The following is a 26,308-nucleotide window of genomic DNA, read 5'->3' as shown; positions in this document are numbered from 1 at the left end:
GGCTATGGCCAGCCCTTGGGTGGAAGAGATGGGAGTCAACTGTTTGCAGCCATCAGCTACATCACTGTCTCTGGCTTTAGGGATGGACGGGACAGTGGGTTCCTTAAACCAGTGGCTTTGCACACGTCCACCAACTCCACTGTGTAAGCCTGCCATTGCAATTATATGACTCGAGTTCATTTCCAAGAGTATAGTTTCCTTCATCTTGGAAGGTCTGGTGTCAGAGGAGAGTCAAGGCAGGTATGGAAAGCTAGAGGTACTCACTAACTGAAAGGTTTCCAAGTCCCCCGAAGGCATTGCCACCAACTGCTGCTAGGCCCGTGAAGGTGGACGGCCGATTGAAAGGCTCTGCAAACAAAGGCAGGAGGAAGGAAGGGCTCAGATTCCCCAGTGGGACCAGAGCAGTGGGTGGGGGTGGGTAGGCAAAGCAAAGCCAATCCCCGTCCCACCCACACCTTGCTTGCCTTCCTAGTGGGGTTGGTAAGGACCCATGAGGACTGTGTCCCTGCCCTGCCAAGGGACACAGGAGCCCCGTGCTTCAAGGTGTCTTCCCGCACCTCTCCCAGGTGGGTGCTCTGCAGCCTCTCACTGGACAAAATTAAGACCACTCCCTACGTTCCCAGGGGTGAAGTCCTACCATACCCTACGTCTCCTTGGCCACAAGCAGAAAATATCAGTATATAAAGGCCACAAAACCAGGGGCCTCTGTAATATCAGCCTGTCTTTCTTCCACCTGCCGAAGGTGCCTTGGCTGTAGAAGGTGTCGATGTTTCCTCCCAGGGAGGGACAGAATGCCCTGGACTCCAAGTCCCTGAGGCACCCAGGACAAGCTGTTCCCAGCTGTCCCCCACCATTAACTCAGGGAAGAGCAGGACTAGCACAGACATACTGGCGAGGGAGGTGGTTTAGGCGGCAGTGAGTCCTGAGGTGGTGCAACATGCTGACTGGGCCCCAGTGGCGAGTGACTATGGAGGACGGTTCCCCATGTGCTGGTAGGCGCAGCAGGAGCCACCTTGCCCCCGTGAACTCACCCAGGTGAGCAGCAAAGTTGAGGAAGTTGCTGTGATGAGGAGGTGGCCCAAAAGTGGTCCCGGTGGGGTGTGCAGCACCTGGTGAGTCAAACACCACCAAGGTCAGGGCTTACAGAAAGCAGCCTGCTTCACCAGGCCTGGGGACCCCAGGAAGTCTGCTGGGGTGAGGCCCATGCCTGCCTGGCCCATCTCCTCTTTCCCAGCAGGGCAGAGCCTCGCCTTGGGTGCCAGGAAGAGCCAGCTTCCTTGTGGATTCAGTAGCAAACCCCGTGCCTGCAGGGCATCCTGGTCCATGCTGAGGCTGCCTTCCTCACAGGTTCCCCCTATCTACATTTGCTTCTCAACTCTTTATCACACCTGATATGTATGCTTGTAAGTCACCTCAAATCCTTCTCCTGAGGTGGCTGGGGAAGGAAAGAAAGAAGGAAAGGACCAGATGTGCATGAGTTAGGGAAGGACAATGCTTCCATAGCTCAGGCCATGGGGCGGGGCCACTCACAGCTCATTGCCAGAGGGCGTGGCCTGGAGGGGCGTGGCACCAAGGGAGCTCCACCCTGCTGTGTATATCAGGCATTAGTCTCTGACAGTGAGATAAATATGGTGAATTTAACTAACATTAACTAGTAATAAATACCAGGTTAAAGTTTTATCATATAACCATTTTGGGGCAAAATTCAAGCGTAATCAGGACCTATATTTACCCATCTACCAACAAGGTTCCATAATGCCTGGCATTTTGTCTAAGTTCCTATAAATAAGTGCAAATTCCCTCAAGAAAAGACAGTGCAGGAGGACTGTCCCTGGGCTGTCAGGGCCACCAGCACGGGAGAAGTGTGGATCAGGCACTGCCTCTCAGCATCTGAAGGGACCTGGGCTGTGGTCCACCTGGTGGCTTGTTTTCCACCTGGGAGTGCAGAAAGGATCCCCCAGCTCCACAGCATGTGCATGCTCTGGGACTTTCCACTTGCCAACTCAACGAACTTTTTAGCCACACACTGTCTGCAGTGCAATCTCCTGAGAGTTTCAGTGGAGACCATGTTTCACTCCACCCAGGCCCCAGGGATGCCTACAGTTCCAGAATTATCAAAGCAAAAGATGCAATTCATCTACTTTGGCTCAAATGAAAGCCAGGGAGAAATCTATTTCTCTCCCAAAACTGCTCTTAGTGTGGCCATGTCTCGGAGCCAGATTCCATGGCAACAGAGACTTCAAATGTGACAGAACCAAAAGGAAAGCCCGAGACCTCAGCAGATTCCTCTGACCCTCAAGAGTGGTCCCCTTGCTCTGGCAACAAGGCCTAGGATGAGGATTCTTGCAACTCTCTCTGCCTCTGTGGGAGACCATGTGACCCCAACATGAGCCATGGGCGGCAGCAGGCCGGCAAGTGAAACAGGGAGCCCATCAACACTCAAGTATACAGTGGACATGAAGCCACTTGTCACCAGAGTCAACCTAGTGCTGCCATTTTTAAGTATTTACAGAAGCCAGGTGGACCACCTTCTCTATCACAGCCCAACCCTGACAACCAGCTCAGTTGGATTTCTTTACCATTAGATCCTGAAACACAGCCAACTGTCACAGTGCAAAGCCACCCCTTGCCCGTGCGTGTCCCCACAGTTCCCGGCACCCCTTTTACTTCTGACTGGCCCTTGGATCTTCCCGTCTTTCTTGGTGGCATCTGACAATCTGACATGCTGAGGGTTGCACTGGTTTGGTACACACAGCTCCAGAGTCCCTGCAGGGGAGGACGGTCTCTTTCCCTTCCAGGTGTACCAGGATGTAGTTTAGGTGGTGAGTGAGTGAGAGCACAGGGTCCAGACCTATCTGTTTGGCTACCTGAGGACCACATTTTTCACCCCATTGCCCCCTGAACTCACCAGAGGCAGAGAACAAAGTTGAAGGTTGAGCCAGGTCATGTGGGTAGTGGATGGCTCCAAATAGACTGGGGCCTGGTGGGCGGCTCAGGAACTCAGGCTTCAGTTCGAAGTCCAGCTTGTGTGGGTCTGACTGCATCTGCTTCTGCAGTGGCAAGGGGACAACAGAAGATGACATTCCAAGTGAGTAGTAGGAGAGATTCACTCAGAGCCTGAGACCATGGGAGTGGGCTCTTGGAAGGGCTCACACCTGGGCACTGGCCCTGGTGAGGGTCAAGTTTAGGAATGCTGGGAGAACCAGGTGACCCTCATGACCAGAAGCGGGTTCACCTAGGAGGGGTCAGCAGGGACTGCTGCATGGAAGTGCCTGGTTCTCACAGAAGAAGAAGCACAAAGGGCAGGCATGGAGCCTGGATGGAGGCTGGCCTGTGGCTATTCGATCAGGGAGGGCAGCCACATCCTGTTCACTCACCTGGTGCCCCTGAGTGGTTTACTATATTGCTGTAAAGGTCCATTTTTGAAAGTTTTAAAATAATAGCATTTTAAAGCTCATTTTATTAGGAATTCTGTGTGAATACTCTGCTGTGTAAATTAATTGTTTAATGCCTCTTAGCCATACTCTAATAGATTACAGCATATTAGTAACTGAACATTATGAAGAAATATTTGCATGCCTACAAGCTAATTTTCTAATGATCACTGTTACATATAAAAAACATAAAACAAAAAAAAGATGAAAGCAAAGTACGAGTATCAGTTTATCTAATGGGGGTGTTTCTTCTTAGGACTACTCCAATCTCTGGAGGAGGAGGAGGAGGAGGAGGAGGAAGAGGGGAAGGAGGAGGATGAGGAGGAAGGGGGGAGGAGGAGGAAGGGGATGGGGGAGGAGGAGGAAGGGGATGGGGGAGGAGGAGGAAGGGGAGGGGGGAGGAGGAGGAAGGGGAGGTGGGGAGGAGGAGGAAGGGGAGGTTGGGAGGAGGAGGAAGGGGAGGGGGAGGAGGGGAGCAGGAGGAAAGGGAGGAGGGGAGGAGGAGGAGGAGGAAGGAGAGGGGGAGGAAGAAGAGGTGGGAGAGGAGGAGGTAGGGGGGAGAAGGGGAGGCGGAAAAGGAAGGGGAGGAGGGGAGGAGGACGAGGAGGAAGGGGAGAGGGAGGAGGAGGAGGAGGAAGGAGAGGGGGAGGAGGAGGAAGGGGAGGAGGAGGGGAGGCGGAGGAGGAAGGGGGAGGAGAGGAGGAGGAAGAGGAGGAAGAAGAGGGGGAGGAGGAGGAGGAGGAAGTGGAGGAGGAGGAGGAGGAAGTGGAGGAGGAGGAAGGGGAGAGGGAGGAGGAGGAGGGGGGAGGAGAGGGGAGGGGGAGGAGGGGGAGAGGAGAAGGGGGGGAGGGGGAGGGGGATGGGGAGGGAGAGGAGGAGGGGGAGGGGGAGGAGAAGGGGGAGGAGGAGGGGGAGGGGGAGGAGAAGGGGGAGGGAGAGGAGGAGGGGGAGAGGAGGAGGTGGCAGCTCGTCCAGGCAGTGGCCCATGGAGATCCTCTCCTACTATGAAGTCCTGGCTTCATTTCTTTTCACCTGCCCACCCTGTTGCTGACCTTCCAGCTTACCTTCCTCTGAGGCTGTGGGCACTGGCCAGAGGCTTCCTCTAGGCTCTGGCCTCTCTCTGGAGCCAGGTAGCCCTCTCGCCTGCATGGCTTCAAGTCTGTCGGCCTTCTTATTTCTTGACAGCCTTCCTTCTGAGTCAATCCACACCTCCCAGACAAGCACTGCCCTCCATGTCCCTCACCTCCCATGGCCTGGGACTCTCAGACATGAGATGAGCTGCCTTCCCCTTGTTGAGGGCTCCTTCATGGCCCAGCTGCTCTTGCCCCACCCCAGCCCTCCTCCTCCTGCCTGCTGCACGACAGAGAAGCTGTGGGAGAGGATCTCTGCAACAGAGCAGGGGCCTAGGAAGTGGGCTGTCCCTCAGCACTGCAGTCAGAGCCCCCTGGTCCTCGAGAGTGACTGACACCTGCTGGGAGCTCGTGCTTAGGAGCAACACCTGGGAAAACAAATGGAACTTGCGGCCTTGGGCACCACAGATCCTTATTGCAAACACCTGAGGAGTGAGACAGGGAGAGAGGGGCCCTCTGAGCCCCGCAGTGAGCAGCCCCGAGCCTACTAGGCAGCTCACTAAAGAGCTGAGTAAATGAGCACTGCTGAGCAAGGGGAGGGGACATCTGCTCAGACCCACAGGGACTGCCATAATGGAATCTCTCCCTAAAAGAGCAGTGGAGACCAAACCAAGCCTGATTCACTATCAATCTATAAAAATCTCCTGAGTACCTCCTTTAATTTGGTTGCCAAATTATTCGGTGCTAACATCGCATGGTGTACAGCACAGATCCATTAAACCAACTCAGGTCCATGAAGCCAAATGGAGGATGGGATTGCCAGCATTTTGTGGGAGGGGAAGGTGAACAGAGCCATCTCCTGTTCAAGGGTCTTGCTGATTGAATGGGGATAATGAGAGCTCAACTCAGGTCCATGAATCCAAACGGAGGCTGGGATTGCCAGCATTTTGTGGGAGGGGAAGGTGAACAGAGCCATCTCCTGTTCAAGGGTCTTGCTGATTGAATGGGGATAATGAGAGCTGGAGTTGCCAGAGGCGTTTCTATGTAGAAGCTGCTACACACAACATCCTTCATCACGTTCAACCAAAGGACAAAAGGAAGACATCTTGTGCCTATAGTTCTGTTGACCATGTCACCCGGAACCAGAAATCATGAACTAATCAGCAACACCACGAAGTCCCAATTACACTGAGCACAAAAGGAGGGAAAAGTGAGCGGCACTCACTGATATGCTGTCAGCACCAGGGGCAGGTGTCCAAAGCCAAAGGTCTCGCGGAGGTTTGTTCCTCCCTTCTAACTAAGTTCCATCTTTGCTTCTGAACCACTGAATCCTGCCATGTGACTGGCATGTCCTCCTTGCCTATGGGCCTCAGGCTTACCCTAAATGCTGCCAGGACCTAGTCATGCATGAAGAAGTGGACGGAGAAACCTATGCTAGAATGACCTGCTTGGATGTTTCCCATCATTTTTCCAGGCTGCAAAGACCCAGGCGAAAGTGTGGACGTCAGGTTCCATGTGCCTGAGCCAAGCCCCAGAACCTTTTCAGGTTACCACCCGCACACTCTCTCTCCTCCCTCCTGTGCTACAAAGGCTCTGGTCAAGCACGGACCATCTTCATCTGTATGGTGCAAATAAAAATGACCCACTTCAGGTGGTCCTGGCAGGTACTGACTGTCTCTTAACACCTGGATAGGTCACCAGGAAGACTGACAGATGGTAAGAGCAGGCCCAGCGTGACCTCCAGAAGGGCTAATGTGATCATGCACGCTGCCGACAGAGGTTCAGCACCACCATCTCCACATGGGGCATAAATATCATTTCCCCAAACCCAAAAAGGAAGAGAACACATGGGTTGCTACTGAAAAACAAAACAAAACCATCATCTGTTGGCTTTCTCAGCCTCTTAAGTGTTCTCCATATTCTAGTTCTTGTTCACTATAATTGAAACATTTATTTCAGGATTTAAACCATATTTAAATCCTTTGTATCTTACTATTTAAGTAAGATGACAAATTTATCAAAAGGAAAGATGCACCAGGGAGCTACCAGTTTGCTTTTGTTCTGTGATTCTGCTGCTGGAGGTTTCCCTCGTTAAGGTTCTCAGATGGGCTTCCCGAGGGACCTCTCCTTGCCTCTGGTCTTCAGACCCTGTTTTGAATACTCTTACTCAGGTGCTCCTGGGCAGATCACATGCTCGCACCCAGCTCCCCCCCCCCCCCCCGAACAAGGAAGGTCAGATTGACCTTGACTTTCTGTTGGTGGTGGTAAATCTGCCAGGCGATGTGACCATGCATAGCACACCACTTCCTTGGTTTCTGGAACAAGAAAGAGCAAAGTGGTCAGAAGGAGACGTTTCAGGGAAACCGCCTGCAAATCCCCCAGCTCTCAGCAGATTCTGGCTGCAGAGACTTTTTTCATGAAACAAGAGAGCTTTGTGCCTCCAAGAGCCTCCCATCAGCAACCCTGCTGGGCCCAACCATCAGGGAGCCATAATCGCTCTCCCCCTCTTCCTGGGGCCCAGACATCGGCCACCACTCAGGAAGCCATACTTGACAAGGACCCCTGGTTACCAAGGACAAGATGGGAAAAGCCTGAATCCCACTTTGTGGCTCTTCTTTCTTTTCTGGTGCCAGCTGGCAGACCTGGTGAAGTAGGAAGTCCTACTTAACAAATGTGGCTATGCTATGATGAAAATCAGCTGTTCACAAAGGATAATTAGGGAGCGTCGGAATCAAATCAAAACAAGAAAGGGCACAGGACCTGTCATAACCTCCCCATGGCTGTTGCTTCTTCAACCCCCAAAGCGGGGCAATGGAATCCATCCCACTTCTGTGACCCCATATGCTTCATTAAGTCCAGAGACCCCATATGCTTCATTAAGAGCTGACCACTCATTCATGCTGGGACACTGTTCATCTCTAAGAGAAGGGGAGGGTAGGGGAGGTTAGAAGAAGGCATTCCTTCCTCCCTACTCTCCAGGCTTCTGCAATACCAAGTCCCTCCTCCACCCCTGGAAGAGTGCAGATCAATTTGCATCTCCCAAATCATTCCTTGGTTTCTGAGCAGTGGGGTGACGGCAAGTGCCTCTCTTCTGCCACTCGGGGCAGGGACCACCTCTTTCTGCCTCCTGCCAAGCAATCTCCTCTTAAGCCTAGAGTGCATACGCGGTAACTACTGGACAGAAGGAAAGAACTCCATTCTGCACTGGCAAAGGACAGAAGCTTCAGGTTTCTGTAGTAGGGAGCTGTTCTTGAAATACAGACTCAGGACTTTTCTCCTGTCATAGACTGACAGGTTGTTTCACATCACAAGTACCACACTGCCTCACCTAAGTGAGGACACAGACCTCCTGTTCCCTTTGGAGAAGGTGGATTATCTGAGAATATGCACCAGAAATGGGTGGGGACCACAGAAAGTCTACTGCCCATTATCTACCACTCAGACAGGCATGGGGAAGTTGGCATTCACAGAGGGGCCATCTGCTGGCCAGGCACCAGACCTCAGGCCATTCTGCTTTAAACAAGACGTTAACAACCAATGCTCACAGTATCCTTTCTCACACCACAGAAACAGGTCAAGTGGCTACGAAAGTCAATAGCACCTTGTGCTGAACCAGGGAGCCACAGCAGAGCACACCCTGGTGCTGCCCAGCCTGAGGTTCCCGGGGGGGAAGCCTTTCCACACCACACCGAGGGTGCAGGGGAGAGCAGGCTGAAGAGGCAGACTCAGGATCAATGCTGAGGGGACTCGTGGGCCAGCCTTTCTGCACCAAGAGTCACTGCGGGGGTGGCGGCTCTGGGGACCTTCAGCCCGAAAAGCTTCAGCCCATCTACCTAGCTCTCACCATCAGCTCCAGCTGCCCTTACTCAGGGAGGAAACAGCACTGGGATGGCAATCGTTCTCTCACATTTACTATAAAGATAAATGACCATTGTCGAGACAAGATTGTACCTCCTGTGGAACTTCAAGTTCTTCTTTGGGAGTAGGTGCAATGTAGACCATCAATAAATGACATAACCAAAACATCATGGATATTTTACTCAGCTCTAGAGCACAGGGGATCCCGGCCACATTAAAAGCAGAGGGCCAGGGGAGCCCTGGGGTCTGGGATGTCCTGACCTCGGGTAGCGGGTGGCGGGGGCTGATGTCCAGCAGGAGAAGCACTCAGTGCTTGTCTATCCAGAGCACCCACAGCAACATAAGGACTTGCAGACAGAAAGGCTTGGTCAAGTAGGAACTGGAGAAGCCACAGTGTCCACTTTCTAGGCTCAGATCACAAGCCTGTCCCCCTCCTTTTGCTGGGAAGTCAGTCTTCCGGTGTCACTCACAGGGCAAGAGAGAGTGTCTTCCAGAAGGAACTGGCACTCTCTTGCACAGGTGGGAAGAGTCCCTTCCCTGAGAGCAGCTCTCTCAAAGGAGATAGGAGGGTCGTGCACAGGACCTGTCCCCTGAACACACCCGGGTTACCTGAGACCAAGCCTGACTTGGCATGTACCCGCGGGTCCTTCTGAAGTAAAGTGTGTGGGACTGTCCTGAGCCGAGCAGCAACATCGATAGGGTTGGATGTCTACAAATTAATTAGACCACAGCTTAGGAAGCACAAAACACAGGACATGAAGAAAACCTTTCCTCCATCTAAATGAAGATGTGAGACTTCATCTGTTTCATTCTAAATCACAGACTCATTTTTCTCAGTGAGCACATGAGCTTGTACAGGGCTGCTCCCTGTTTTCTCCAGCACTCTGACCAGAGGCAGCTCTCTCCCATGCCATCTAAAGCAGAGAGGTGGCCTCCAGCACCGTCACCACAGTGGAAGCCACAGGGACCAAACAGGGCAGCCACACATGGAGAGGCTGGCCCGGACACCTGCTTCCCAGGTGGCCCAGCTCTGGCTGGTCGCTTCTCTGCCCACTCCAGACATTCCAGGAGATGTTGAAGTGAACACTGCCATCGTTTGCAGTGTCAGGTGCTTCTCATCAGAAGAGCTGACAGCATTGCGCAGACATTAGGCCAATGTTCCACGTTTTAACTGGCAGACAATAATAAGAAATTACACTCAGTAATGACTCATTAGTGGTGGTGGAAATGGGACAAAAGAACCCAACATAGGGACCACACAGACGCAGTATCAAATTCTGCCTGTGTCTCCCCTATCCTACCTCCCTTCTTACATACCACTCATAATATTAACCTATCTGTAGGCTTTTGTCTTTTTAATGAACAACAACCAAAAGCCTACTTATTGCTGCTGCACAACCAACAATTAAGCTGGAGTTGTTAACATCCTGATTTGCATACAAATGAAGAACTCCACTAATGAATTGCAATCTACATGTTCAATCAGGAAGGTGGCCTAGAAAGGCCTATTTCCACACCAGCAGAGTCTCTATCCTGCCCCGTTGCAGTTTTCTGTGTGATTGGATAATTGTGAGTGAGGGAAATAGTCTAATTTATTAAATGACCTACCAGTCTGTTTGAGGATGCACTAGAGATTTGTCCCAACCTAGAAGGGATGGACCAGGGTCTGAGGGAGCAGTAAAGAGCAGGCTCGGGGTTGAAGACCGCCTTCTTTGATCTCCAGATAGGAGGCACTTGGCTGAGCCACTGTAGAGCCCTCTGCACGTGTGACCTCGCATGTCAGGGGCACTCATTGCAAGGGGACGAGGCCTGGAGGGCAGCCACCCCACCCCAGGGCCTCTGTCCTCTCCAGGTGTAATAGTCTTGGGCAAAACAGCTGGTGCCCATCCTGGGAGGCTAGCCCCACCCTGGTGCTCACCTCAGAAATGGGATGGAGAGAAAAAGAAAAGCACATACCACAGAAAATCTCGCCTGAAATATGTGAGAATGTTTTGCAACTAGAAGATGCGTCACTTTGGTAAGAGAGTAAAATGGGCTGCAGTTGATTTTAAACATGCATGTCCTGAAAGTCCCTCTCAAAAATGTTTGTGACTTTGGCAGTTTGAACGCTAAGAGCCAGCGGTAGAAGAAGCACAGAACCAGGAGGCCAGAGGTTCGGCCTCCGCTCCAGCAGACCCGCCTGCCCAGCTGGGGCTGTGGAGGACAGGGCGGGCCAGGAGGGGAATCTCCCCGATACAACAAAACAGACTGCTGCACCCCTGGGACTTCAGCCCAGCCTCTGCCTTGGAAAACTGTCAGGCCCAGCCTCCCATCTCTGCCTCAAAAGTCAGCTGGGCTCAGAGGTCATGGCTCCCTGACAGAAGCCCATGCTCGTGGTGGCATCTTTCACAGGGGACAGAGAAGCTCAGGTGAGATCATGTGGGAGTACCAACTAAAGCCTCAATTTTTGCTGAGGATTAAAACTAAATGGACTAGAAGAAAATCCTCTCACTCTAATCCCCGGGGTCACTTAGAATCTGAGAAGTCAGTCACTGTGCAGGAAAAAGGGGCAGACCCCCTTGTGCCCAGCAAGGCACACCCCTGGGTCTTCCCTGTGCCCTCTTTACCTTGGGCTGAAATGCTCCTTGTAGTGAACCAAAAGGTCCCGTGGGTGGGAACATGGGGGGATGCCCAACACTGCAAGAGGGTAGGAGTGGAAGAGCTTCGGCCAGAGATGAGAGGAGAAAACGGCTTTAGTCGAAGGCAGGTGACATGTTCACATTCCCCTCCTACAGAAAGACACCAACAAGATCGAGCCAGGCAACTCAGCCAGGTGCCACTAGTGAAGAACCAGGATGGGGAGGGTGATCACACAGATGCACAAGAATGTCTGATTTAAAAGTAGTTCAGAATCAATAGTAGTTCAAAAGTAGTTCAGCCAACAAATGGTGTCCCAGATGAGAACGTCATTAGAAAGGGAGCTTGCTAATTATTAATTGGTGAATCACAATCAAGCCCTAAATGGGTAGAGGTTTCATGCATATCCAAACAAGGAGGGATGCTTGGCCGATAAAATGCCCAGAAAATCACAATTAGAAAAAAAGAAAAAGAAGCAGTTCCTCATGAGTGCCAGGATTTTATACCATTAAAACTCAATTAGTGATTTTAGATTTTTAATAGTTTGAGGAAATAAGAACATATTCACAATCCGTGCTTCATTAGGTTGTTCTAGAAGTGGCAGTTCCAGAGGACAATTTAATTCTCTCCTCTAAAATGATGACAAGTATTTGTGGACGGGTAAAATAAAATTACTCAGTTTAAACTTTAAATAGAGCTGCCAGTTCTCCTAAAAGGTAGATTACAGAAGTCTGGGAATATTATCCCATGTAACAAATAACATGTGGGGCTCCCCCAGGACTGCTGGGTCTGCATGCAGAGCTCAGAGCCATTCTCGCTCTCAGCTCTCCTGGAACTTGGAGCTCTTTGGGATTAACACAAGGCCCTGATTCTTAGGGCCAGCTTTGAATCGTGTCTGCTGCTCAATAGACAAGCTCACTGGAGGTCATGCAAGACAAGCTGTTGATGTGTGAGTCTGACCACCTGATGACAGGAAAAGCATGATTTTGAGTGAAAAATATAAATTTTCTTGACTCATTAGCATACAAAGGACATAACTGGAGGAAAAATGTACAGCAATACTGGGAGATAATGTGAGCACATCTTTCCTGCCTTTGGAAATTGTATTACCTCTGAGGTTCTACACCTCTGGGTCCGTTCATTTTGACCAAACCATCATGTGAATATTTAAGTGACACACCAACTCACAGTTGTGTCACATGTCACAGTATGACAATGCACCTTCCCAATAAGGCCCTCACACCAGCTGCTCTGGCAGGGACTGAGACCCACACATCTCTTTCAGGCCGACTTCAGTTGCTCTGTCCAGTGGTGCACAGAGGTTTCAGACTCATTGGTCCTGAACTGAACCCACTTACACAGGGACTGTGCAAGGGTGCCCCCTTCAGAACTACTTTCAAGTCCAAGACTGGGTTTTAGATTCTTGAGCACGGCCTCTGCCGTCCGCCTGTAGCATCCTGATCCCAAGGCAAGAGGGACTAAGCACTTTCTATATCACTCTGTAACTGGCTGTGTGAGGACCGCCCAGGGCTCTGTAGGAAGGAAGAGGAGTGACCAATACCCTCCACCAGAAACTTGTCCAGGTGGGCAGTTCCCTTCATGTTCACAGTGAAACCCAATGCTCTTCCCACTTCCTTTGATCTGTCCCACTGCTGACCACTAGAAAATAAATATAGCTGAAGACTGTCCCCGCTAGAGAACCAGAGGTCGTGGACACTTTCCAAATTCCAGACCCCTAAACTGCCTCACCAGCCCCAGCCTAGGCATCTCCATGGAGTGTGCCCATGGATCACGGAGCGTGGCTTCAGGCTGCCAACCTAAGCCACCTCCTGGGCACACTGAGCTCCACAGAAACCATTCTGTGAGCTGGTCCCTCGTTAAATCAGCAAGACACAGTGCAAGGCAAAGTGGCACCACTCATGGGCAGGTCCCAAGAGGGACCCAGGCCTACTGGGTCCTGAATGTCCATCTGAAAACCTTTCTGCATCAGTGCTGACCAAAACAGGTGGCCCAAGTGGTGGGTGCAAGGCCCTCATATGCACCTTTCCTTACTGAAGAGGCCTCACCTCATTTCTGAGTGGCTCCAGAGTAAGTGATTCTTAATGGATTTCTAATATTTCCTAGTCTTGATTTCTCAGCTATGCTCTTGACTAATAAAGTGCCTAATTATCTATTTAAAGTATGAATGAATTCAGTCTTTGCTGATCTGCTGAGCAACATTTCCACCAAAATGAGAACACAATCTAAGAATCAAAATGGGAATAGCTGTAAATGATGAATCAACATGGCTACAAGCAATTATGACTTTCCCTTTATTCTGGATTCAATTACAAATTAAAAAGAAAAGAAAAACAGTTGAGCAAATAAACTTGCAAATTTTCAGATAAAAATGATGCAGTATTCACCCCATAATCAAAATATCACAATCAAGTATTCAAGGTCTTTGTATAGAGGAGCTCTTGTCTTCTACATCAATGATCATATAACAGGTTGGCACCAATTAAGTTCTGGAATGTACACTTAAGATTTCATAAAACTGCATCTTTTAAGCAATGAAGAATTGAGCTTAAGGAGAAAAGGTGCATTCGTTTTAATGTTAAGGCTTTCTTTAATTAAACAATATTTTAATTGTGAAATGAAAATACACTCAGGAGAACAGTATCAGCCATGTGGAAGAGGGTTCTGTATTTAGTCTCAAGTAAATAAAAATGTACTTTTTGAAGAATTATGAATCAAAAGAATGAGGGACTTTGTTCAGAGGGAACAGTTAGGCTGAGGTCCCTCTGTGGCTGGCTTTCCGCCTGTGGCTGAGGTCCTGTGGCCTCGGGCTCTGTTGCAGCAAGGGCTGAAAAGCTTACACCCCCAGGCAGGGCAGGTTCTGGCTCCCAGGGGGCTGTCCTGGCTGTGCTTATGATCTTTTGACTCTGAAGATGATACTGCATCTTTACCAAAAGCAAGACGCCACAAAAACAAGCATCCACAGGGACGAGCAGCAGCGGGCACACTGGCGCAGTGACGGGAAAGGCACTGGATGTGTACTGACTAGGGGAGAGCGCACGCACGGAAAGCAGGCACATTCAACGTGTAGCAGGGAATGCAACTCAACACTGTGCCGGTAGAAGAGATCAACTTTTGTAGGGTATTTGTCAGACTGTAAAGGGATCAAAGCAAAGACTAGTTACTTCATCTGCCTTTGGTTCACTGTTCAGTGGAGGCATCCTACAGCTTCTGTGTCACTGAGGCATCACCAGACCCTGCAACCTCACTGGATAGGAGCCACCTGAGCTCCTGAGCCTCTGGGAACCCCGAGTCCAGTCTGCCCACGCGGCGAGGTGTCTCGGGCCCTGGACGCCTGGTGGTTCGTCTCTTTCTACTCTGTGCTCAGAGGCTGACACAGTGAACACCCACACTGGAGAGGACAGGCACCTCCAGATCCATCCAGAGAGCAGAGCCCGGGGCCTGGCCTCCCAGGTTCCCTCCACTTGGTCTTCTCCTTGCCAGAAGAACTGCAGATCTGCCGTTCCCTTTAGTCCATGCCACCCACACAGGGCACTTGGGCTGGGTCTTCTGAACCCATCAGGAGGACTCATCACCCCCACCCTCATGCCTGTCTTCCTCCAGGATGTTAAGACCTCAGATTGACTCACTGGTGGACCAGCTCACACAGGCCAGCATGATATTTTCTTAAACCATTAGGCCCTTAAACACATGGATGTTGGCCAGGGCTCAGTGGTGGGCTCACCTAGCACATATGAGACACTGGGTTTGATCCTCAGCACCACATATAAAACAAATAAATAAATTAAAGGTATTGTGTCCAGCTACAACTAAAAAGAAATTTAAACAAATAAATAGCTGTTGAGAAATGCAGTTCTTTCAGAAAAAAAAAGACACAGAATTTGCTATAGGACTTTTTGTGTGTGTGTGGGAGGGCAGGGGGTGGGATGGTGAAAAGGCTTCATCTTTAATATTCCCCTAAATTAAACTTGTAGAACAAACTTTAAAAATATATATTAAGAAAAGTAAGTTGAGCCAGTGGGTGACAAGGCACAGAGGTGGATGAGAGGACCCTCCGTGAATTCCCATCTGCTCTCCTGGGGCCTGATGGATTCTCCTCTTCAGGGTTTCAACCAGGCCCTTCTCTAAACACTGGACATAAGTGACAACTGAGGTAGAACTCTGCTAGGGCATATAAAGATTTAAAGAAGCCTGTCTGAGACCATCCGTTTCAGTTCCCAGTTCCCTGGGTACACAGCAATGCCCACACACCTCCAGGCTCAGGGCTCAGCCTCTGAATGTCACCCCACACAGGGCAGGCAGCTGGCCCCAGTGGCTGTTCCTCCACTTGTCCCCTCCCTCCTGGTGCTGTGAGCATCTGTGCGTCAGCACCTGGTTCACACTGCTGTCGGGCCGCGTTGCCAGGTGCTCAGAGAAGGAAGGCCACTAGCAGGTGGACCCAGCACTGGCAAATGCATGCAGTGGTCACCTGGGTAAGGTGCAGGACACCGCCTGGCCTCAGGGCCCACGCCCGCACCAGCCCCACCCTCCTGCACACAGAAGAGAGTGGGCTCTACTCATCCTCACATTTCTGCCTGGGTTACGCACCATGGGAGGTGCTGGCATCAGCATGATGGCGGTGGGCGGGATGGCGTGGGGGAAGGGTGTGAAGGTGTGCTGGTGCGTGTGCTGGTGCATATGCTGGTGCATGTGCTGGTGCTGGTGGAACTCGGTCCGCAGGTAGGGTGGGGGGTCCAGGGAGGCCCCTCGGTCCACGCTCTGAGAGGCCAGAAAACGCGTGTTCAGTTCCTGCTGCAAGATGTCTTGCTCTGGAAAAGAAGAGGGAGATGTCGGCACCTTTTCCTTCCGAATGGGACATCTGGGTGCTTTAGCATGGAGGGTGCAGGGCTGAGGACCCAGCCCCCGGGGCCTGGGACAGAGGGGACAACCTCAGGCCCGCCATAGCCTGGGGCTGCTCTCAACTAACACCTGGGCCTGAGGACCAGCTGCACAGCCCAGCAGGTCAGTTCCCTATCCACACGACTGGGATGGCCCTCTGGCCTCCTTGGATCATTTGGAGGTGGGGGTAACAGGGGGGACGCCTGCCAGCCATGAATGCAGCAGGCTCCCTGGCTGGCCTCAGGGAAGACACATAGGGACGAAGAGCAGTACTGGGACCCTGGCCCACGACACAGGTGAGGGGAGAAGGACCCCATCTCCCACCAGGTCATCCCTAAATTCTGGGATGCTTCATCATAAAAGTGCATCTCTTCTTCCCAGGAAGGTGGAAGCCCTCAGGCCAGGCCCACGCCCCAGGACGCGGCCTGAGATGCTGGAGAGAAGCAGGCGCGGGCCTGGCAGGCTGTGGCCGCTCTGCTGAGCCAGAGTGCCTGCCGGCCTCACCCTTCAGGCCTCCTTTCCCACACACCCCTCCCAGGGCATGGTTGTTTAAGTGCACCCGGCCTGGCGATGAGGGACGGCAGGGACAGCAGTGAGGTCCCGGCGCCCACCCGGCCAACCTACCTGAGTAAGTGCTCCGGGCAGGGTGTCCAGGGACCTGCAGACTCCCTGACGTCACCGGTGGTGGCAGAGGCAAAGCAGTGGGCGGGGCAAACATATTGGGGTGATGAGTGTGAGGGGGGGCCTGGAGGGCGGGGGTGAAGCTGTGCAGGGGGCTGTGGCTGGGCAGGGAGAGGGGGAACGGGGAGGCTGAGGGGTGGTGGGAGAGGTGCGGGGCGGTGTTCTGAGTCTTTGCCGGAGTGCTGCTCCTGCTGCTGCTGTGGAGCAAAGGGAGAAACAGGCGCAGGTGAGCATCTGCGCCCCCACTGCCCTCCCTCCCCTGGGTCTCTCTCTCCCCACCACACAGCCCGGCAGAGACCACTGCCCGGCAGAGACCACTGCCCAGCGCCACGCACAGGGCTGTACAGGCAGTTCTCTGCTGAGATAGCTCTCCTCGCTCCTGTGGCTTGGCCTGCCCTGCTCTGTCTCCTGGCGCCCCCACCCTGCTCGCCACACTTCCTGCAAAGCAGCCAAGGAACTAAACGGAACAGAGCCACAACGTGGGTTGCTGCTGTCTGCTACCATAACCCCAGGACCACAGGAAGAGGTGGGCCAGGTCTTGTGCCACAGGAGTGGCCCCGGGTTAGGAGCTGGCCTAGCCCCAGGAGGAACCTGCATGCTTAGGTCTGTTCTTCACCTGTCTCTGACCCCACCGGGCTTCTAAAAAAAAAAACAATAACAAGCACAAGTCTCAGGAGCCCACAGGGCTCAGGGTCACCCTGGACGGCCCCTCCTAGACCAACCAGGAGGACCTGGCTCTCCCCACTGGTTTCTTCTCTGACTCACAAATGAGGAAGCAAATCCCACTGAAAAATGCTCAACCCAGCACTGGTCTCAGTCTCCTGGGCCTGAGGAGACAACCCTCCTGTGACACCCCTTCTCTCCTCTGAGTCTCCACCTTCAGGGCCCTTGGAGGCACCTTGGCCTCCACTCCCTGGTGCACACTTTCAACCACTTCTTCTTCTTTCATCTTTTGAGATGGGGTCTTTCTAGGTGCCCTAGGCTGGTCTCCAGCTCCTGGGATCAAGCCACCCTCCAGCCTCAGGAGCTGGGACTATAGGCGCATGGCATGGGCCTGGCCACCTGTTGGGTAAGCACCTCTCCTTACTGCCTCTGTCCTCTAGGAGATCCTGGATATTTCACTCCTGTGTAGTGTCAACAGCCAACCCAACCTGCTTTCACCCAACAGCCCCTGTCCCTATCTCCTCGCCTCCCAGAGAAAACAAGAACAGTTCTCAATCAGGCCACCCATCTCCTAGGAAGCCCTCACCCAGACTCTCTGACCATCCAGCAAAGGTGGCCAGCAGGCAGAGAGCAGGTTGGTTCACCTTAATCTGTTGAGGCTCAGGCTGCTGCTGTAGGCTGACAGGGGCTGGGGCAGGCCCTGGGATGAGGGGTGGGCCTGCATAGCAGGAAGGTGCTGGTGGAGCTGCTGAGTGGGGGACGGTGGCCTGGGTGGCCACTGCACCTGAGGCTATGGGGCGGGCTGCAGTGGGGCCTCCTGGGGGCCCTGAGGGGGCTGCGTACTTGGAGGAAGGGCTGTTGGTGGGGCCTCTCTGTGTGGCACCAAGTCAGGGTCCGGAGAAGGGGCTCGAAGCTGGTGCTCCGCCTGGGGCTGGGGCAGCGGCTGCAGGACCTGAGGGCAGGGGTCCTTAAGCACCACAGGCTCAAAGGCGGGCTCTTTGCAACAGTCTTGGCTCTTCTCCTGGCTTTTCTCTAGACCTGATATCTTGGGGACAATCGGCCCTGCAACCTGGCTGTCATGTTTGGGCAGTGCACCAACACCTAACTCTTAATCTGTATGGGGGAGAGCAAAGAGAAGACACAGAATGACACAGGAGCATGGCACCATGGGAGAGAGCTCCAGCCTGCAGGCACAGCTAGCAGCCACCTACCACCCTTCCTGGGAAGAAAGGTGCGCTGGCTGGGGATCCCACATCTGGTGGTCTGCAAACCAGGGCTCCCTGTCCCCAGTCTTTGCAAAGCCTTTCTGAAGCACACTTAGGAAATTATAGCCCATAAGTTGATTTTTCCCTTTAAAAACAAATACAGTTCCTGAATGAGAAGTGTTTTCAATAGCGAATGAAGCAAATGTTACTTAACAACAAACAGATGTTTTTTATTGGCCTTTCCCCCTCCCCCTTTGCATTGTGACTGAGGAGGCACACTTGACATTCTTAGAGCAACAAGTTCTTGTTCAGCAAGTGCCAAACTTCCAGGCAAAAGTCAGGCCTCCTGATGAGCCCCAGCCAGCCCAGGGACATCTGAGTTCAAACATGCAAACGCAAATTTAAATCAAGCGTGCCACAGCTACACTCACCAAGCCTTCAGAAATGTCCCTGCACCACGGGATGCTGAGACTTAACTGGATGTAAAATTTAAGTAGAATTCTTCAATTATGGGGAAAGAATAGAAAATAGATGCTCCCGTATAAATTTAAAAAATAAGCTTCCCTCCTAAGGTCAAAGGACCTTAACTACTATGATGTCATTGTTGATTATCCCAGAAGACGAATTCCATAAAATTATCAAAACAGAATAATGAAAGACCAATAATTACATATCAAGGCATAGCCCAATTTGGAGTAAGTTCTTTGTAGGCATCTGGCAGGGGGAGATTACCTCGACTCCATTTTTGTGCTAAAAAGATGCATTCTTTCTTTACTACAGTTCAGAAACAGGAAAAGCACAGCTTGCAATACTTTCTGAAATGAGGGCACATTTGCAAACCTCCTCTTCCACATCTCTCACCACCATGAAAAGCATGTGCCACTCACGCAGTCTCTCAGTTCCTGCTTACACACTCGTGTATACACACACAGTTTGCATCAGAGCAAGCCATCATCTTTGGTGTTTGCTTGGTAAGCAGTTCAAACCTGAATCATGCACCAAAGCAGAAATAAGCCCTGGTTCATAAGCGAGGCACCTCCGGGGCTGTGGTGGACGTGGCCAGCTTCAGGCCAAAGTGATGCCTAGGTACGAGGGGACAGGGCATCTCGTGAGGCCTGAGGACAAATGACTGAACTGGTGACCTCTGGGTGTCTTATTTCTGCCCAGTGCTGTTTTGAGAACCTTTATAGAAGGTTTCTGCTTACAATGAAGCCAAAACTTTGTGGGTCCCCAGACCTGGACCAAGCTCCCTGGTGAGGCCGGGGAGAAGTGGCTGCAGGGGATCCTGCAGGGCCTTTATTTTAGAAGTGGGAGCCAGGGTCTGGCCTGCCCTCTCCGTGCTTTTTCTATCATCTCTTACAAATTTCCTGAATTTTTCTTTCACAAAAACAGGGGTATTAGTCTGGTTGAGGAGAGAAAGCTTCAGAAGCGTGGAAATTCAGAGAGTACATGCCAACTGAGAGGAGCTGGGCATGTGCCAGGGCTCTTCCCTCACCTACGCCAATTGATGGGCACAGGCCCCGGCACTGGCAGGAACCCATCTGCATACTTCTGCACTACTCCCTTCTCCTTGGACTAGGTTGGTGAAGAATCAATCAATATTCTCTATTTTGGTACGTTTATATCCAAATTCCTCTAAAAATTAATGTTGAAATAAATCTGCTCACATTAACAAGACTTCCTTTCCAAAAGACACCCTTTAAATACACTTATGCTGGTAAGGAACATACTAGGGACAGCCACCAAGCTCTATGTCGCCAAGTCTGCAGAAGGCACGTGTCCTGCAGGTGTGGCCTCCTCTCCTGTTGCCCCATGTCTAATCCCAGCCTGAACACCCCTGGAGAGTAAGGTGTGGTACCAAGAGCATGGCAGTCGCTGCTGCCCTGGACGACCAAGGAGGGAAATAGGAAACCTGAGCCTCTCCAAAGAACCACACCAGTCTGTCCCAGCCAGCTCTGGAGAAGCACTAAAGGAACCCAGAAGCACAGAACTTTAAAAGGAGACCAGCCAGGAGGCTGTCCCAGCTCGGCCCCCACTTGAGCAGGTGTGCCAATCACCCAGGGAGGGTCTTGTGAAGGCACAGATTCCAGCCCACCAGCTCTGGGTGGGGCTCCAATTCCCGAACTGCCTGCCATCTCACAGGTGATGCTGCTGACCCTTGGACCACACTGGGAATCCAACCCTCTGTTGTCAAATGGAATGAGCCCAGAGAAGTGAGAACTTGCTGGCTGGAGGTCACCTTGCTGTTTGATAGATCAGAACTTTTGGGTTCTGATCTTAAATCTGTCCACCAAATGCCTGTTCTCCAGTCTACACTGTGTGGTCCTTGGAAAGCAAAAGCCCCCAAACAAAGCAGATAACAGCAAATCTTTGACTTAGTTAAAATATTTAAGTAAACCAGTCACTGCAAAGGGCGAAGAAAGCTACAGGGAATAATGGCAACACCATACTTTAGCTACACGTGAAAGCCACCATCAACCCACCAATGCTCTGGTACTGTGACCTGTAGGCAGGGCACCCACAGGTGGAGAGCTGGAAAGAACGCTGGTGGCTGAAACACTTCTATGCATTCATTTACACAGGCCTCTTTAGGCACAGATTAGGCACCATGCATCTTTGTGGCTAATCAGTAATGCATTTCCTCTTTCTTTCAATTATTCAATAAATGGATCTTACCCTTTAAGGTTTTCCATCTTGACAATTTGTCTTACTATGCTTCTCTAAAATTGGCAGGAACACATTTTAAAATCATGTGCTTTGAATTTGCCAAAGGATGAGATTTGCTGGGGTTGGAGAAATATTCAAATTAATGAGTGTTATTTAAATGTTGTACTCATTACATTTTGGGGTTGGGGTTAAGCAATCTCCCTTCTTGCAATTATAAAAATAACACATCATGGCTTATAATAAAAGATGCAAATAAAAGTTATACTCCATTGTGTATGGTAAAAAGGGCATTTACTGCATGTAGAATATAGATTGATGAACTTGACTCAATAAATTTTTTAAAAACCTAATGGAGGATTAGAAAAAAAAGTGTTTGATTTTGATACAGATTTGATACAAGTGCCCTGAGAAATTGGACCCTGACCCCCCCCCCAGTACTGAGGATTGAACCCAGGGCCCTGGGCATGCTAGGCAAGCACTCTCCCACTGAGCTGCAGCCCCCACCCCATGTCAAAATTTTGAGATAGGTCTTGTTAAATTGCCCAGGTTGGCCTTGAATTTGCAATCTTCCTGCCTCAGGCTTGTAAGTACTGGGAAGATAGAGATGTATCACCATGCCAGGAAATGGACCTTATTTTGAACCTCCCCAGTACAATGCAAACCCCATAATCTCTGGAAGGCAATTTGGAAACATTTAGTAAAAGAACAAATAAGGTTCCCTTGACTTGGTGGGTGTACAAGGATTTAAATACAATGAAATTCAGATACAATGAAACAACATCATGGTTTAAGGTGTAAGTTTGGAAATGCCCCAGTTGAGATAAATGGTGGATTCATACCATGGAAAAATTTGCAGCTTAAAAAAATGCTTCATGTACCATGTATAGCACATGCTGTCTTTGTAGAAACTGGAAAATTTAATGTGTGTGTATTTATGTATAATTGTATTATTATAGCTAGGAACTGGATAGTGGGGGGACATTTTGCTTTATTGTATAAAAATAACTTAAACAAGCAAAAAAAATTGGGGGGTAGGGTATCAGGGACTGAATTTAGGGGCACTCAACTGCTGAGCCACATCCCCAGCCTTTTTTATATTTTATTTAGAGACAGGGTCTCATTGAGTTGCTTAGTGCCTCGGTTTTCTGAGGCTGACTTTAAACTTAGGATACTCCTGCTTAAACCTCCCGAGCTACTGGGATTACTAAAGGCATGTGCCACTGTGCCCAGAGAAAATTTTTAATGAATTTGAAAATAAAATGAATTTTGTGAAAAAACAAATCACTAAAACTGAATAAAAAAAACCCAACCATAAAAATAAACTAAGTACTAAATAATCAACACTGACCTATGAACAAATCATTCCTAAGAGTTAAATGAAAAATCAACACAAAGTAATTTTTTTTGCAGGGTTTCTACACTTACTGAATTTTCCAGGAATGCAACTACTATACTTTGCCACATCTGGGACTTCACCAGAAGTTGTTCACTCTTAGGAAAAACCATGACATCAACACAAGGCTGCTTGTGGGAACTAACTGCCACCACCAGGTGGCCGTGGTTGTAGCGGCCACGTTTACATGTCTTTCTCCACCATGAGCAAGCATTTATGTTGTTATGAATGACTTCCATTTACTTCTCCTTTATATTTCATTAGGGACTTACTTACATGTTGAATTATGTATACAGATGAGTGTATCAACTGTGTGTGATCCCAGCCAGTGAGACACGAGCATGTGTGACCAAATGCTAACCACAGGCACTGTGCACCACAGGCTCTGGGTCTGGGAGGCCTGGTGGTGTGTCCATCCATGATGAGCCACACACTTCTCCATGCACAAGCACAGTCACTGCCTCGCAAGGCAATGGATGTGGATTCTGACAGGTGAAGCGCTACTGCAGTCTAGCACATAGTGGAGGCGCAGTGTCCCCAACCACTGCCAGGAGGTGAGAATGACATGGGGTACCTTGGACAAAAGTGACCGCCAAGAAAAATACAGCACACTGTTCTTGTTCTGGATATGGTCTCAGAACTGAAAACCATCTCTATAAATGCACACACGAACATGCGAAGTGGAAAAACACACCCAAAATGTTCACCAAATCCCATATCCAGGAAAAGACCACTAACTGTACCTCATGGACCTGTACTTTTCTTAACTCCCTAAATTTTCTGTAATGAACATATATTATTACTATGAAAGAAAAAAAGATACCCATGGTGGAGTTCATGGATAATACACCACCATTATCAATGGAATTGTCTCCACTATTGCATGGATTAAAACAAAAAAGCAAAGCAATAAAACCACGTCAAGAGACCAAGTAAATATTTTCCTCTCAGAAATGAAGACAGAACATGGCACTGTGCTCCCCCCTTTTCCTCACAATTTCTCACTGGTGCTAATCAGCGGGTATACTGGAACAGGAAGGAAACGGAAGGAAGCAGCAGCAAGAGAGGCCTCTCAAGGCATAGCCTCTACTCCTGTGTCCCCTATCTGTCTTTACACTTGGCTGTGAAGTCCTAAGAGGGCTTCGTCCCTGCCAGGTCATTACTGTAGTAAACCTGAATAAGCCTCAAAGATATTAAGAAAACCAGTAGCTATCAGGCAAAGTATCCACCCACCCATCCACCCATCCATCCATCAATCCATCCACCTATCTATCCATCAATCCATCTACCCATCCATCCCCCTGTCCATCCATCCACCCATCCATTGTCCACTCACCCAACTACCCACCCAACCACACTCATCCACTCCCCCATCTATCCAACCATCCATCCACTCACCCAATCTCTACCTATCTGAATGTCTGCTCCATATATCCAAGAAATGGATACATGCTATTTGTCATTACTTCATCTTCTAATTAACTTCTCTACTTGTCTAAATGACAGAGCCTCCGAGACCTCGCCACACAGGACTGAAGATAGTGGCCAAATAAGTAATCCAGACTTCAACTTAAATCTTTAAAAAATATATGTTTTAATCATAGGTGGACACAATAACTCTTATTTTATTATTATGAGGTATCGAGGATCAAACCCAGGGCCTCATATGTGCTAGGCAAGCGCTCTACCACTGAGCCCCAGCCCCAGCCCCTCCGGACTTCAACTTAAGTGGGAACATTGTTAAAGAACAAATGTTCCACACTGAGAACCCCAGGCCCATGCAGAAGCATCAAATTTCTGTGAATCAACATTCAGTTCTTTCAAGTTACCAGTAAAGCTCACGGTTTAAATCCTGTTGCTAGTCTATTCTGTCACCTCAGAGGTAACCTCTTCTTAAGCAAATGCTGCCTGTTTTGTACACCTATTAACCCAAGCTGTGCTGATGTTCAGAATGCTACAATCCCTCCGTTCAGAGTTCTGCTATCTCCAGAACTCCACAATGCACAATGCACAATGTTTCAGGGAGAGTGTCCACCTTCTGGAACATACGTGTCTCTTTATTTTCCTTCTCCTCTCCCTCCTTTCTTCAAATCATTAAACAGAGACCAGTTTGTTCCATTAGCAGATTCAATTACTCGAAGGAATGGCAGGATGACACTTGGTCTTGCAGCTCTGCTTCTCGGCCACTGAAACGGTACAAATAAATTGAGGAAAACCTACTGTTTGTTCAAGGCAAATTAATTTTCAAACACTGCAGGAGTGAGAGATCAGGAGAATAATGGGTGCTTGGCAGGGCTCAAAGAGATTGCATTTCATGCTTGTCGTGTTGTGTAAACATTAATTACCATCCGGGAGGCTGAGCCAGGCCTCAAGTCAGCATCACAAACCTCTGAAGGCCTCCAGGGTTCCTATTAAAAGCAAAATCCTAAAAGGGGGAAAATAGCCAGTGTATTGGCAAAACACCAGCAGCCCGTTGGGAGGACTGGGAAACCCCGAAGGTCAGAGCTCTGTGTCACCTGGGAGGCTCCAGGCATCCTCATTGCCCTCATCAGATTGACCCAGGGTGGGGGTATCTGGCGGGATTACAGGAAAAGCCATCCACTGCAGCCAACGTGTTCCAACTTGTTTCAAGTGTGTTCCTCCTAAACCCACAGCCAACAGCGCCAGCCCTCGAGCATGCCCAGGCCCATCCATCACAGTCCTTATGGGAGGCTGGAGGCCACCAAAAGCAACAGCTCACAGAGGGCAGAGTCCCTGGGGGGGAACCCAGCTGGTAAGCATTTTGTTTCTCCTGAAGTCGGTCTTCAGTGTGGGAGTGGGTGTGGCAAGGAAAGGACCCCAGCAGGCAGGGGTCTGCTGTGAGGTAGGAAGGGAGCCTCCATGAGTAAGTCAGAGTCTGCTGTGTCAAGGTCACACCCAATCCTCCTGCTTGTCATTCCACAGGAAGAGACTAACCAGTATTAAGTCACTTCCTCCCAGAGGGCACAGAGACCCAGTAGAGGGCCTTGACTTCGATCTCTGGGGACAGAGGGCATGGAGACCTAGGAGAGGGCCCTGTCCTAGAGCTCTGAGGACAGAGGGCACAAAGACCCAGCAGAGAGGCCTGGAGCAGCAGGGATGGAGAGCCATGTGTAGTTGTGTGGCTCGGGGAGTAGTTAGATGAGCAAAGCTGATGCTGCCATCCTTATTTTACTATCTGATTAGTGCCCAGGCACTCCCGTCTGCACATCCCAGGACCAGCCCCAGTCAGTGTCAGCTGATCTTGTGACGGGTATGGAAAGGCCTCCAGTGAGAGGTCAGGTTTGGAGGATGAACCTGCAGCCACTGAGGGCACCAAGAACACCACTCAGGGGACACCCAGCTGGGTCTTCCGGGCAGGTCACTCCCCAGTCCCTCCATGTGTCAGTGGCACAGCCAGCCTAAACACCAACGTGGGCTCCACAGCTATGGGGTGCTGCTGTGCCCAGCTTCAGGCCCCCAGCAGGCACAGGCACCAGAATGACTGCTACCTCAGGTGTGTGTCTAGGCTGCAGATGCACCCTTCCTGGCCATGCCTTCCTTACTAGAGACAGCAGTGAGAGGAGCCCCGTGCTTAGTCTGGGAACATTCCAAGAGGTGGGACTAAGGCACTGAAGCGGATGACAGTGAGATGTCTGCTTAAGACAGACAGCCATCCTGGCACCAGACCGTCCCCTTTCCTAGCCTCCCTCAAGCAGCTGTCAGGCTCATGGAGAGGGATTTAGATCTGATGCCTTCCCCACTGTCCAGCTGTGCCCTCAACTTCTACATCAGGCCAGAGGGGCAGTGAGGCCCCTTGGTGTAATG

The 26,308-nt window shown here is 50.6% G+C and overlaps 1 protein-coding gene across 1 annotated transcript in view; it reads right to left on the bottom strand.

Moving 5' to 3' along the window:
- Positions 1-250: 250 nt before the first annotated feature.
- Positions 251-26,308, bottom strand: part of LOC144372840 (autism susceptibility gene 2 protein-like) — a 150,206-nt gene continuing 124,148 nt past the window's right edge. The window contains 11 exon segments of the mRNA XM_078036085.1: positions 251-348; positions 1,032-1,109; positions 2,909-3,050; positions 6,748-6,819; positions 9,000-9,071; positions 10,969-11,030; positions 11,033-11,063; positions 14,085-14,129; positions 15,584-15,804; positions 16,499-16,752; positions 17,863-18,325. Of these exon segments, the coding sequence (XP_077892211.1) occupies positions 251-348; positions 1,032-1,109; positions 2,909-3,050; positions 6,748-6,819; positions 9,000-9,071; positions 10,969-11,030; positions 11,033-11,063; positions 14,085-14,129; positions 15,584-15,804; positions 16,499-16,752; positions 17,863-18,325 (1,538 nt within the window).

Source organism: Ictidomys tridecemlineatus, unplaced genomic scaffold (genome assembly GCF_052094955.1).
Source record: "Ictidomys tridecemlineatus isolate mIctTri1 unplaced genomic scaffold, mIctTri1.hap1 Scaffold_173, whole genome shotgun sequence".
Taxonomy (NCBI): domain Eukaryota; kingdom Metazoa; phylum Chordata; class Mammalia; order Rodentia; family Sciuridae; genus Ictidomys; species Ictidomys tridecemlineatus.
Note: the sequence above shows the minus strand (reverse complement) of the source record. Positions and strands in the feature narration are given on the sequence as shown.